A 14,570-nucleotide genomic window follows, 5' to 3' on the forward strand; every position below is an offset into this window, starting at 1 on the left:
TCATGTGTAATATGATTTGGGATGTGGGAAATAGTTAAGATTTATTTTAAGATCAGTTGTACATTTCTTTATTTACATTTAAATTAAGCTACATTTTACTATATGAGAGATTCATATTTCATTTAAACAGGATTCATGCTTCTGGAATCATCTGTTTAATTTACAGCCTACCTCGCCTTTTCTGTTTACACCGATCATCCATCAAAGTGGTTTTAAAGCGGTCATTCTCATAAAAGTGTCAAACCACAGCCATGCATATAGTTATCATTGAGAGAAACAACATTAACAAAATGGGGGATCTATTACATATATATGTAAGGTGAATCCCATAACTTTAATGTTCCTCAGTTGCCAATGTTCCAGCATGCAGAAAGTTAGAATAGCCCATATTTGCCTACTGGATCAAGTTTTAGTGTCTCTTAATATGCCTTAAGTTATACTACTTCTAAACTACTACTAAAGCTATATAGAAGTCCAATGTCTTGTGACTAATATGTTTAAACAGATTAAACCAACTTAACTTAATCTAAACTTAGTTTCTTAGTTTCTTAGTAAGCGATAGCATTTATCAAACATCAAGTAGCATTTCACAATGTCTTTAAGTGACATTATATTAAGTAATGTTAAAAGTTCCACCAAAAAGGCGTTACTTATAGGCTGTGGTGTTTCAGCTGTGTTCATTCACGTGTAACATCACTGTCTCCTCAAAAGCACTATTATTACAAAAGCCAGATATGTTGTGTGTGCAAGAATAACAGTCTTAATTGCGCTACCATGAAGACAGGCTCACGTATGTTACCGGGGCCAACTATTGGGTCACTTCCTCTCATATCATAAGACCTGCTTGCATGTGAACTATTGAAAAATAAATAAATAAATAAATAAAATTAAAAAACATGTTATACATGTTATATATATATATATATATATATATATATATATATATATATATATATATATATATATATATAACATGTATAACATGCCCAATAATAATATATAATATAATATATAAATAATATATAAAAACATTCTGACTTCACTTTGATATGCCAAGCCAAAACAAAAAAGGATTATTCATACCTTTATTAGTTATTAGTTTTCTTGTCCTGTTCACACAGGCAGAGCGGAAGAGCCTAAGAGTGCACATTTGTCTGTGTTGGTGTGTATGCATGTGTCAGGGAATGGTGACTTAATGGGTCTCTGATTAGGAAAGCTGAGGAATTTCCAAGCTCACATGAGGGACCTTAAAAAGCATGGAGGTTCCCCCCATCTCACCGCCTACAGAACACATGGACAAAAAAGGAACTGCCCTGTTCCCCTCCTCTACAATATATGTGCCTATAACTCTGTGTATGCTCCCTCACACTCTTTCTCTCTCTCAGGTTTTCTCATTACATTTCGCATCTCCCCTGTCGGTCAAGGACTTACCTTCACCATGATTACCATAAAGCAGCAGGTGAGGGTTTGCTCGAAAGAGTCTTTTTTGTATTTCTCATTTTTGATCATGATTTGACAGTATATGCTGAATCTTAACAGAATTGATGTTCATGCCAATTTTTCATATGTTATTTTGTATACTTTGTGGTTGCAGCATTATTGGCTGCCAAACAAAGTAGTGTTATGTGCTAAATATTATTTCTTGTTGTAGTATAGTTTTGCTGTATATTTAATCATCATATTGTAATATAGTAAGTGGACTCATATAATTATACAGAGCATTATTCATTAAGAATACTTGCACTAATCAGCTTATGCAGTTCGGCATTTTTATCTGTTTATTAAAAACAGACTTAAATGTTAAAAGATGTATTCAACAAACTGTTTTAACAGTATACACAGAGAAGTCGGCAGAAACTGTGATTTTGTGAATAATCCACTCAGTTGATGAAGCCAGTTCTGAACTAAAACTGTTGTCAAAGCAGTTCACTGAGACCCTGTTCAGGCAGATTCATTGTGCCTTTTGGCCTTTAATGTCAAAGTTGGCATTCACATTGGGTTGTAACTGGTTCATGAATGTAAAGCTCCTTCATGTGTGCAAAACAAAGAATATATACGCTTGTAGATATATGATCACATATGGTGAAAAATATTAGACACCGCTGTTCAAATGACATGTTTGTTGATTGTCTAGATGAAAGCTTTGCAAAGCCTCTACAACAAGGAAACAAACATGTTAATGTTCTATGTCACAATTTATTGGCTGAATTTACTATATTGGAACAAAACTATCCTAAAATGTCCCATAACCTTTATACATTGTCAGTGTGAACAGGTAAGGCTTTCCTGTAAAAACAGTGCAATGATTAAAGGCAGTTTTCACTGTGAAGTTAGACAGTAATGACTGGACATTATATGGTTAGTTTTAACACTTTAGCATTGTATGCATTGTACACCAACCTCTTTTATTTAAAAATGTTTTTCCATGATATGGGCTCATTAAAAATTAAGCAGTGAAAAACTGGATTGTCAAAACTTTTGAAGACTCTTAACAGATTAAGGTAGAAAAATAATATTTAGTGACTTAAAATGTTCCCTAAATGTATTTAATCATTCCCTCAGTTTAATATCTAGTTCATATAAATCTAAATAAATGTCCCCTCTGTTTAACTAAAGGATTACTCTAAACTGAGGAAGAACGTATTAAACTAAGGAAACGGATTGTCAAATTGAGGAAACAATTTATGTCTTTAACCTCTTTTTTTACCATAATACTTCAGGGACTCCATGTGATGAATTTGTAAATAGAGTCAGATAACCCTAAATGGTTTACAGTGTTTGCTTCCACATCAACATTTGGATGAATGTATGTGGCTTATGATTGTTTAAGCATGCTTCCTCTCTCATTACCCCTAGTGCATCTTGGGGTTTGCATGGATTTTCGTGTCTGTTAGCCTTGATGCTGTCTACACAGTCCCTATAAAAGGTAATGTCAGTATGATTGTGGAATGACTTTGTCTGGGACAGAACTTTAAACTTTAAAGATCTTTAAAGAGCATTTGCTTTGTATGTGTATGGATTGGTTTGTGATGTCATTTGATTCACTGAACTGAATTCAAAACATTTATCTGATATTCTCAGTCCAAGGACTATTCCTGGTGTAGTGTTGTGTGCTTGCTTGGTTAGGAAATCGAACCCTAGTCTGCCAATAATTCTAATTGCTGTGTTTAGCTATTTAAACAAGTTATTGTTCCCATTTGATGTCAATATTCTGACATAGATTTGAGTTGTGTGCTACAGTTTCTCTTAATGTTGCACATGTTCTGTACAGCTCCTTATAAAGATAACATTTGTAGGCAGAGCATTGAACCGTCAATTACCCTTTAACTCTCTAAATAATCTGTTATGTTATCCTAGACAGCTGTACAGTGATGCATCCGGAGATGCCAGATTTTCACGCTCAGGGAGAAGCAGTGGTCATCAGATTTCCATTTCTCGAGAACGTTATTACTTACAAGAGGCTTCAAGTGGACGACAGCACCACATTTCACATCTCTCACAGCGACCATGATGACCTGCAAAACCACAGTCACAGGGTTGTACAAAGTGAACGTTCCCTTTGGCTCCTCCCGTCTTTGCCCTCAGACTCTGGAACCTACACCTATGTGTTCAGGTTGGATTTTGTTAATGGCACATATCTGAAACCTGCTGTTCTATGCTAAGCTATGTTCCAAATCTTTGTAAGGTTTCTATATATGTAGTTACAGACTGTATCTGCTGATGCTCAGTGCGCTGTCCTCTAGCTCATCATCATGGTCCGTTCCCACAGGGCCACTCTTGGCTGGATACGTTTGGGTAGTGGACCACTCTCTGGTGGACCAATCTTGGATTAACAATGACATGTAAACAAAAAAGAACAGCAACACTTTTGTTTTATTAAACTGACCAATAATGAATGGGAAAGTGGGGCTTCTGACATGCTGTGCAGCAACAAAATGGACTACAGTCTGTAAAAGTATACCTGTATAGTGGACCTATAAGATAAGTAACTAGTACATGTGAAAGTACATGGCAAGAGTTTCTAGTAAAGTGAAGGGTGACTGTACCAAGTTCAGCTATGGCATTAAAACAACTTGCATAGTATTAGGTCGGTCCTACTCCACTAAAACAGCTCTAAACTGTACAAGACACACCAAGTTTTAACGTTTTTTTGTTTTGTTTTTTTTTCGCTTTGTGCTACAGTAACTCTTGTGTGGTATCAGAAGGTCTAGCCTTCACACCCCACATGTGTCAATGAGCACTTTTGGTAGGTACTAAACTCTGCACACCAGCAACACCCCACAAGACCCACCCCTCAAGACCTACCTACTCCAATTGTCTAACCATCATAGTTTGGCCCTGTAATAAGCAATACAGTCATGAGCTAATTTAACTTATGCTGGTGATAGAGATGCTAATCTTGAGGACTGGCCCTCGTTAAAGAGATCCATGCTTTCCCATTTTCCCGCTTCCAACACATCAAATTCACTTGCTGCCTAACATGTCCCACCCCTTGACAGGTGCTACTGGAATCAAATAATCATGTTATTTCCTTCACCTGTCACCTTTTTGGAGATATACACTCATGTTACTGTCTATGTTGTCCTTTCAGAAGCAGCACATTCTGCTTTACTGGGGAGATCACTGTGATCATTTACGCATTAGGAAAAGAAGACATGGATATGATGTCACATCCTGTTTCTACACAGCCAGACAGAGACCTGACCATCAACTGTCCTCACATAGATCATTTCCAAAGGGCGGAAAGTCCACAGTGGTATAAGGTACGTTCCCGTGCAGGGTGACAGGAGAGAAGACGAAAAGAAGACAGAAGGGCGGATATGTTTGGTAACAGTAAGACAGGCTATTTGTCAGTCTAGACAAAAAAGAGACAAGGTCCTGTTGCCTCCACTTGCTCAGTGCTTAGGTCTACTTGAAAGCCAATAACTGATTTTTATAAATGTGCTGATGCTACACAAATTATCATGCACAATATTTTTTACAATCAGTTCAGTCTGTGGTTAGCTATATATATATATATATATATATATATATATACAAAAAAAAATTAGTGTGATTATTGGCTTTACAAGCAACATCGACAGCTAATTTTCTACATATTTTCTATATACAAGTGTTTGCCCCATCTGACCTGAATTTGTACTTATTTTAAACACCAAATGGCATTACATCTTTAACTTATATGTAATATTGCATGAAAGGGGGAACAAACCCCAAAATAATGTGATGGTATTCATGGAAGACTTGTCTCACATTTGCAAAAGCACCTTAATGACCCATAAGCATTTTGAAATAAGATTCAAAGTCATAAAGCTGACAAACATCATACAACACCTGTCAAATTTGGTGTTGGTAGTGTGATTGTGTGGGAATATTTTTCACACAGGGCCTGGGCAGCTTGCCATAGTTAATGGAACAATGAATGAATCAGAACAAAATACTTTCTCATGGCACTATTACCTACATTTTAGTCTGTTCTTCAGCAGAGAAAGGTGCCAACATGCCACATTGGCAATATGTTGGTTTCCAATTACACAAATGCAAAATCATAAAGATAATTGTTTAATTATTTCATAATTTTATTTATAATTAATTTTTTTTATAATTAAATGTATTACTTTTATAAATTCATAATTTATATATATATATATATATATATATATATATATATATATATATATATATATATAAATAAATAAATATAAATAAAGTAGTATTAGAGGCTAGCCTGGTTAGTAATTATGTGATAATTATTTTCCATCAGGAAATATTTTGTAATTAAACATACAATTGGTTTATAATAATTGTAATAAAACATAATTGTTTTAGAGGTTCCAATCAAGTAATATATAAAACAATAAAGTAGTATATATATATATATATATATATATATAGCTTGGACATGTTTTCCTGAATTCCTGAGAGTGACCCTATTGTTCCTTTACAGGGTTTGCACTCAGAGGCTTTCCCTTTAAACAGCACTCGCTATAACACCAGAGCAGAAGACCAGCTTACTATCAGAAATATCTCTGTGGAGGACGAGGGGTTGTACACCTGCAAGCTCAAAGTTACAGTCAACAATACACAATATAATGTTAGCAGGACCTGGAAACTACAAGTGTCAGGTAAATTACAGTACCCAGCATTACACAGTGACGGTTACACAGTGACGGTTACACAGTGACGGTTACACAGTGACGGTTACACTCTTTATTCCTGTACCATTACAATTTAACTATTCCACCCTTTAAAATGTTTGCATTTTTACAATGCTGTTTATATATTGTTTGTATATTTCTATATATTTAATTATTTCTGGTGTTTTACATTCTGTTATTTTTCAGTGCCAGTCACAGTCATTCCAGACTTGCTCCCTGAATCCACGACTAAATCAAGGGATGCTACTTTAACATGTGAGTAAACCTAGACTAAGTAAAGTTTGTCATTACTGACAAATACCAACTAAAAGTTAATTAACACATGCATATATAATATATATATGATATATACGTATACAGTAAAGTCTACATCTGTTTTTCCTCTCTTTAATTAAAAAGTAGAGACAATCCTCTTAATAGGAATCTATTAATAATATATGTAATGGATATGAAGCGTACATGTAGGTGTTGATATTGATTTTTTCATGCAGCATCAAGCATAATCTACCCATACATCACCACCCCTGTAAGCGGCTCTATTATCGAAAGTCATCTTGGTAAGTTCAGTGTACGTTTTTTACTTTTTGACACACTTCTTTACATTATGTAAAAATATCATGATGAAGGGACCAACAGAAATGCTACAAATGACTTTTCTTTTGTTTTTTCTCCCGTAAAGTTGCCATTTTAAAAACAGCAAAATGGTGGCTCTGCAGTCAGCATCCATGTTTTAGATACCCGCTTGAGCTTCACTGATCACTTTCTGTGGGCCCAACACAATTTTTTCTTAAATATTGTAATTCAACATTTTTGCTGGTATTTGTTTATGCTAATTTAATTGTTTTTGATGGATGTTTTTGTTTTACCTTGAAATATCTTTGAACCATTACTGTACAAACATTACAGTTTGGGACAAGCAGTTGCAGTAAAAATACACAGTAGCTACTGTGTGTCTATTAATGATTATAATGTGTAATCAAATTTCACAAGGGCAAGTTCAATCCAGTAACCACAAGCTGTAAGCCATTAGCAAGTTAGCAACGTGCCATGCTAAGCTTAGCTCAAGCTGACTATGGAGAGCGCATAGGATCTAGAAGGTTTTTTTTGTTGTTGTTGTTTTTTATTTGTTTTTTTAGGGGAATGTTTGAATTGGAATTTAGGGGAAATGTCGTCAATGGTTTATGAAATACAACAACCTAAACACATACCAAGTATAAATAGTAAAACCAGAGAAACTGATAATGGTAGGAATTAAATGCAATGGTTAATAAAATTGCATTACATTATTTCCAATCAGGTGCTACTTTGGTGATCCAGTGCAAGGTATTTGTTGGCAACCAGTCAGCGGACTCCACTGAGGTCGACTGGTTAGTCAATGGCCAGTCACTTGAGCACTCTTATCTGAGTGGACGAGTATTTCAAGCGAAGCAGAGGTAGGCATTTGTAAGCTGCTGCTGATTCCATTAAGCTTTATGTTCTCCATATAAAGTGGTATTTAAGGTGCAATCTACCAGCTTGGCCTAAAAAAAACTAATAAATACAACATCTTTGACACACTGGATCTGAGGTCAACTTTAACATAGAAATGTTTGATATGTGCAGGGTGACGGCTAGCCATATTGAGGTGCAGCTGGTTTTCCTGGAGGTGCATGAGGAGGACACTAAGGTGGGCCTAAAGTGTGTCGCTCAGTATGCATCAGGAAGACAGGAAGCAATTATACAAATTAAACTGCAAGGTAGGTGCACATAAACGTATATTTACTGTTTGTGTAGATCATATGCACATTTTTAAATTAATTATTAATAAACAGTTTAACAAGATTATTTACTGCTTTACTGATAAATTAACATATTTAAGTTGAAAGAAAATTTAAGAAAAACACATTCAGTTTCCCATCTTTGTCTTAAAACACACACACAAAGTTATCTAAAATATATTACCATATTAACTTGAATGTCATCACTAGAGCACTACTGTAAAAAACTACTGTACTAGTGTAGTATCAGCATATGACCACAAGATGTCCTTGTTGTAGAGCATACAGTGGCCAATACACCTAATGATCAATATAGCCTATTCTTGGGTCAAATAAGTAAATTAATGAAGAAATTGTAATAATAAAAATAACACTTTTAATATCCCTGTTTACAGACTCCACATTTGTGTGGTTGGTGACAGCTGCTATAGCTGGCAGCTTTTTCCTGATTGTGCTGAGTGTGTTTCTGCATCTGCTGTGCCCCAAACGGCAGAAGCAACGGGACTACATGCTGGCCCGGCAAAGCAGCACCTTTTAACTGTCCTTTCCAACGAAGAAACTTTGTCTCGCCTGTTTTTTTTTTTCTCTTAAATTGTTTTATATACTTGAGCTCATAAAAGCCTTTATTGTACTTTGTACTTTCCACTCACTGGCCCACTTTATGAGCGCTACCAACTTTATATTTGCTAAGGTGGACAATTGAAGCCCATCCACCGCTGCAAATTTCTTTATCTGCTCTCTACCTCATTCATCACTGGTCAGTTTCAGGCCACAGCGCCACTTTTAACCAAGCCACCCAAAACAATACCCAGTCAAGAGCAGCTCTTTGGTCATAATCATATTATTATGACTAATGATGGTAGAGAATGGCCATGGAATGATACAGAATGGCTAGGGACTACAACTTATGATCTACAGTCTCTGTACAAGGAAGGACAGTGCAGGTGTATGTATGCTTTCTTGAACCTGTTTTGACTTTAGCTTTATTTTTTTATAGTTTTATTTTTGTACATGTATACTGAGTTTAAGTCTTTATTTTAGTTGTGAAAGTCACAAACCAAATGTGTCTATTTAATAACAGCTGAAAATAAACTATGATAAAACTACTTTTGTATTATTTGTGTGCTGTGAACTAAACATGTATCCAGTTACGTGAGATTAATTCAGTACTACATTGGTTCCTAAAGCCTTTCCCAAATACCCCATGATTTAAACTATTTTATTAATTCAACACCCAAGTTGAATCAGATGTGAAAAACAAAGTAAAGCACAAAACCATGTATAATGTGGGATCCCGGCATACCATCATACAAATGGCAGTAAAGATGCAGAGCTGCCAGTAGAGCCCTAGGGAATGCTTGCAGGGTTTCTCACCTAACAAGGGACAGAGCAGTGATTTTGTGGGCTGAGCCAGAACACAACAAAAACTCCAGCCAGCCAGTTGGAAAGAGAATTTCAGAAGAGGACCCTGTTGGGAAAGACCAGGGTGTAGGCTATAGTTTAGTGTGTTTGTTTTTATCTTTAAACTACATTTCCCAGCTAGTGTGAATAAGCCCCTCCCCAGCCTGAGGTTACAATTGCTATATCTTTACCATTTTTTAAAATGTATTAGCATGCCAACATAAAACCTCTGTTGATAAAAAGAACTAAATCAAGTAAAACCAAGACCAGCTAAACCATCAAACAAAAATGCATGCTCCGTGCTGGTGAACAGCTTAGCTCGAGCTAGACAGGCTGTTTTTTCAGGAGGAAAACAGGACAGAGCAGCACTGGCAGTACTAAATATGTGGTGTGAAAATCAGGGCACCCTTGACCAAAGGACATCAGACAGCAACACACCTCCCCCTATATACACATAGCTCAAAACAAGTACCAGTATTTAACTTCTGCCTGTGGCATTTAACAGTTTGCTCTCCTGTTTTCAACCTCCCTCAAATCTTCATTGGGCTCCAGCAGTCAATTAGATGGCAGGTAACATGTCTGGAGGTCGCTCTAACACGGACAAAAGCCTGGTTTGTTCTGGCCGAAGCAAACCAGCAAACCAAACAAAGAAGCTTAAGCGGAGTCTTAAGTCCATTGAGCAAATCACACCTTAGGTGAGGTGTGGTGCCCAGCCCTTTTGCATGGGCTCCCCACTGGCCCAGCAGAGGGAGACATTACAGTACCATTCAGTGCCGCAGCAGCACTATGGACTCCCCATCCGGCTTGCAGGCCTCCTTCGGGGCACTTGGCGGCACAGAGGCGATCTGAGAGCTGGGACTCCTCCATCCGACTTGGGCTCCCACATTTGCTCCAGGGGACCTGGCAGTGCTGGGGCTCCTTATCTGGCTTGCAGGCCTCCTCCAGGGCACTTGGCAACACTGTGGTCTCCCCATTCCCTGTGTGCCCAGCCATCTCCATGGAGACCAAAGGCCTGGCCTGAGAATGGTATAGCCCCCCCCCCAAAGTTATCTTGGGAAGCCTCCTCTGGATTAAAACACAGACTCAAGGAGGTCCCAAAACAGGCTAGAGGGGTGAGTAGCCTCGCTATGGTGGCCATATATCTGAACTGCGCAGTCCAAGACAGGCCCACATAGAAGTAAAACTACAAAACCTACTTTGCCTTCCTTGGACTGGAACACCTCAGAAGAGTGGGCCAGATAGCTCAGGCACTCACCTCTAAACACTCCCCACTGCTTCAGGTCCCCATGGAAAAAGCAAGGGTACACAGATGGTGAGGAGATGGTCTTAGGAAGGATGTCCTTTGCTGCATTCTTCATTGGTGGAGTCTTCTGTGAGATAGTGGTTGTAGCAGGCAGTATGCACCAAAGGACTTTATTAGGGTTTAGACAAAACTCAAACTCAGGGCAGGCAGGTAGGCAGATCCATACTCCAGTAACAAAAACAAACCAAGAAACTAGCAACACAAACACAGCAAGAATCAGTATTGTCATGGAAACTCCACACCAAACAAAAGAATTTAAGTGGAGTCTTAATCAGTCCATTGATCAACTCCACCTGTGTGCTTAGAAGTGATCCTCCCGTGAGGGGCCGCAGACTGAGACCAATGAGGCCAGCAGAGGAAGACATTACAATCTGTGATTTTTATTGAAAGATGTCGTCTGGTGGATAATCAATAAACTTATGTTTGCCTAGAAAAAAAAAACATTTTCACCCCACCATTAATCTTAACTCTGCATGATTCACATTATCTGTTGACTGCAAATACAAGCAGAGATAAATATTTTAGTCATAATTTATCTGTTCTCATATCATCATAGTGAAATTCAACATATTTTATGTTCATATCATGCATCCTTTTACTCAAACTTTGCCCCAACAATCAGCAGCAAATTTTGGAAGCAAACATCACACCATTTGGTAAAAATAAAACGGCTTCTACAGGGTGATAATAATCCTAAACACACCTTAAAATTCACAGTGAATTTACAATTGATTACTTTCAATGCAGTGCTGTAAAGAACTGAAACTTAAAAGAGCAGTGCAGCAAGACCCAAGAACCTCATTGAGCTAGAAGCCTTTAAAAGAAAGAAAAGGGGGGATTTCCTCAAACTAAAACTAAAACTTAGCTGCTACAAAAAATGTTTACAAGCTGTAATACTTGCCAATAGGCTGGTACGAAGTACTGTACTGGCTCCTTGCCCTTTTTCTTTTTAATGTTTTGATATTGTAAAAGATGACAAATACACAAAAATGAATCATGTTTAATAACAAAGAAAAGTGTCATCATAACTTTAGGAATATTGTTAAGAAGAAATAGCAAAAGGACTGGGCACAAACCCAAAGCATATGACGGAGCTGCCATGGCTTGGGCATGTATGGTTGCCACAGGTACTAGCGCACATATCTTCATTAATAATGTAACTGCTGATCATTCAAATTATCGTTACATTTATTAAAGATAAAAAACTATCCAGTTAATCCAATTCAATTGATAACTGGAATCTGGTAATGTAAAGCAGGCTGGAAGGTCTTAAAAAGTAGCTTCAACTAAAAAATTAAAAAGAGATTCAAATACAGATACGAAACAAAGTAATTGAAGTCTCCAGGACTCCAACGATTTACAGTGAGAGGCATTTTTCACAAATGGAGAAAAGTTGGAACAGAGGTGGATCTTCCCAAGAGTATCCGGCCTTCCAAAATTAAATTTTCAAATTGAATTCTGTTGTCTATCAGAAAATTCTGAATGAGAATGTCTGTCCATTTGCACAGCACAAGCACAGTTGGGTTATGCAGCAGGACAATTATCTAAATCACATAAGCAAGTCCACCTCTGAATGGCTTTAAAGAAACATAATTAAGGTTTTAGAGTGGCCAAGACAAAGTCCTTGAATCCCATTAAGATGCTGTGGCAAGACCTTAAACAGGCAATGGATGCTCAAAAACCCAAGATGATACTGCAAAGATGAGTGGGCCATAATTGCTCCATTGCAATGTAAACGACTCATCAAGGTGGCACAACCAGTTAGTATGTTTATTGAGCAATTACTTTTCACATGCTTGAAATAGATTTTGTATGAATATTTATCTTTAATAAATGGAATGATAATTTAAAACCATGTCATGTCATGGTCGTGAAATGGGCCTTTTCATCTAAGAGAATATATAGAACTGCCACATGCACCTTTAGTGAGAAATGATAGCATACACATAGACATAGACATACACATTGGCTTCCAGTTAAATTCTGTACTGACTATAAAATTCATCTATTAATAACATACAAAGCCCTACATGGCCTCGCTCCTGAGTACCTGCAAGATCTTATTACATATTATAAACCATCAAGATTACTTAGATCACCGGGTGCTGGTTTCTTAGTCCTTTCCCAAATTCAGAAAGCCTCAGCAGGGGAAAGAGCCTTTTTTTATAAAGCCCTCCAACTCTGAAATAATAATCTTCCAGATAATGTTCAAATCTAGGCTGAAAACTCACCTGTTTAGCTTTTGGTAATTAATGTTTCCCCTTAGATAAAGGTTGTAGGTCCAGGGGTTCACAGACACGGGTATTGTAGTATACTGAGATGCTGGAGCTGTTGTCTTGCTGCTTACACGCGATCACTCAGGTTTGTGGAAGGTGGAGAAGATGGACGCCAGTGTTTCAGGGTGCTCCCGTGTCTGTGTTACCTTCTGGCTCTCTCCTTTTAATTAAGCTGTTATAGTCAGATCTGCCAGAGTCATCAGACACACTTTGTTACTGCTCAACATTCTCTGCTCTCTATAAACTGATACTGCTCAACATTCTCTGCTCTCCATACATCCATTCAGAACTAACTCTGTCTCCTTACCCTCTCAGAGTAAATGGTTGCCCACTTACCCATATTAAGGTATACTATACCATGATTATTTTGATATGATTAAGAATATGTTACACATGAGCAGTACAAGAGTTTAGGTTTGATGACTTTTATCAATAATTTATGAATAGTTCTGACCAGAGGAGGATGGATCCCCCTTGTGAGTCTTGGTTCCTCCCAACATTTCTTCCTTTACCTCTCAAGGAGTTTTATCTTGCCACTGTCACCTTTGTCTTGCTGGGGGTCTTATGTTTTTAATTTGTTCTTATGTCATTGAGTTCTTGTCTTTTTACTAATTACTGATTGTGTAAAGCTTTGTGACAACAACAGTTGTAAAAAGTGCAATGTACATTCACAAAGATACAGCCTTTGGCTAAAAGGAAGTTGTGCATGTTTGTTTTCTGTTATTGTTTGCTGAATGTATTACATGTACTCTGACCTCACAATCTGAAAGTCATGAAATAGAATAAAATATTCCAGTCATTTCCTATGTTCTGGTTTCCCCTATCCTGAGAAGAACAATATCACAGGCTGCAGCACTGTGTGCATTTACATGTATGTATTTAATAAACACAAGAACAACACAGCAGAAGACAATGGTTGTAGCAGGCTACGACCAAGGACCAAGACAAAGTAATGCTAGCATGTTAGCTGGAAATTGAATAAAGGCCTGGCTTTTGCTCAGTACTGCTGTTTCTTTGTATCCATGCTATAACCAAAGCAATACTGGTATGCATGGAAGGCTATCACTGTAAAGTCAACAGGGTTCAACAGGGACTCATAACAACAATGGAACCCTCTTTAGTGCTATATAGAATTATTTTCAAAGATCCCTGATCCACTGACAAGTACAATATAAACATTCAAATCATTTTTTGAGTTGTTCTATTAGTTGTTCTAGTTGTTTCATGGTTCTATACTTGTGTTCTCCAACTCTGCTTCTGGAGAGCTACCTTTCTGCATACTTTGGATGTACAAATACTTTGGCTTAACTAAAGAACCCTTGAGGAACCTTTTTTTTAATGTACTATTACATTTTAATGCTATTATTGAACATCAGCTAATCAAACTGTAATCTACTACTGCCAAAGCAGCTTAACTGCCACACTGGACAAAGCTTGTTGTTTTACGTTTGGAATTTTAGCATGACTTATGGCAAAATAAATGTTGTATAAAAAGAGCTTTAACTATAAAAATGAAACAGAATGACTTTTAATGACAACCCAACTCTCATGGTCAATACAATAACACATTGATACATGCCCCATGAACAGTTAGACAACATGTGCCTATTCAAAGTTCTCATTTTAACACACATTGATGAACCATTGTGCATCGCCAGTCTAGCTTTTGTCACAA

The 14,570-nt window shown here is 37.2% G+C and overlaps 1 protein-coding gene across 1 annotated transcript; it reads left to right on the forward strand.

Moving 5' to 3' along the window:
- Positions 1-1,432: 1,432 nt before the first annotated feature.
- On the forward strand, positions 1,433-8,453 carry LOC140560727 (interleukin-1 receptor type 2). The gene is made up of 10 exons (XM_072685243.1): positions 1,433-1,459; positions 2,857-2,926; positions 3,358-3,613; positions 4,592-4,763; positions 5,948-6,125; positions 6,345-6,413; positions 6,650-6,715; positions 7,456-7,591; positions 7,761-7,894; positions 8,311-8,453. The coding sequence occupies exons 1-10, from the start codon at positions 1,439-1,441 to the stop codon at positions 8,451-8,453; spliced, it is 1,245 nt and encodes a 414-aa protein (XP_072541344.1). The 5' UTR covers positions 1,433-1,438.
- Positions 8,454-14,570: the final 6,117 nt, after the last annotated feature.

This window comes from Salminus brasiliensis, chromosome 8 (assembly GCF_030463535.1).
Source record: "Salminus brasiliensis chromosome 8, fSalBra1.hap2, whole genome shotgun sequence".
In the NCBI taxonomy this organism is placed as follows: Eukaryota; Metazoa; Chordata; class Actinopteri; order Characiformes; family Bryconidae; genus Salminus; species Salminus brasiliensis.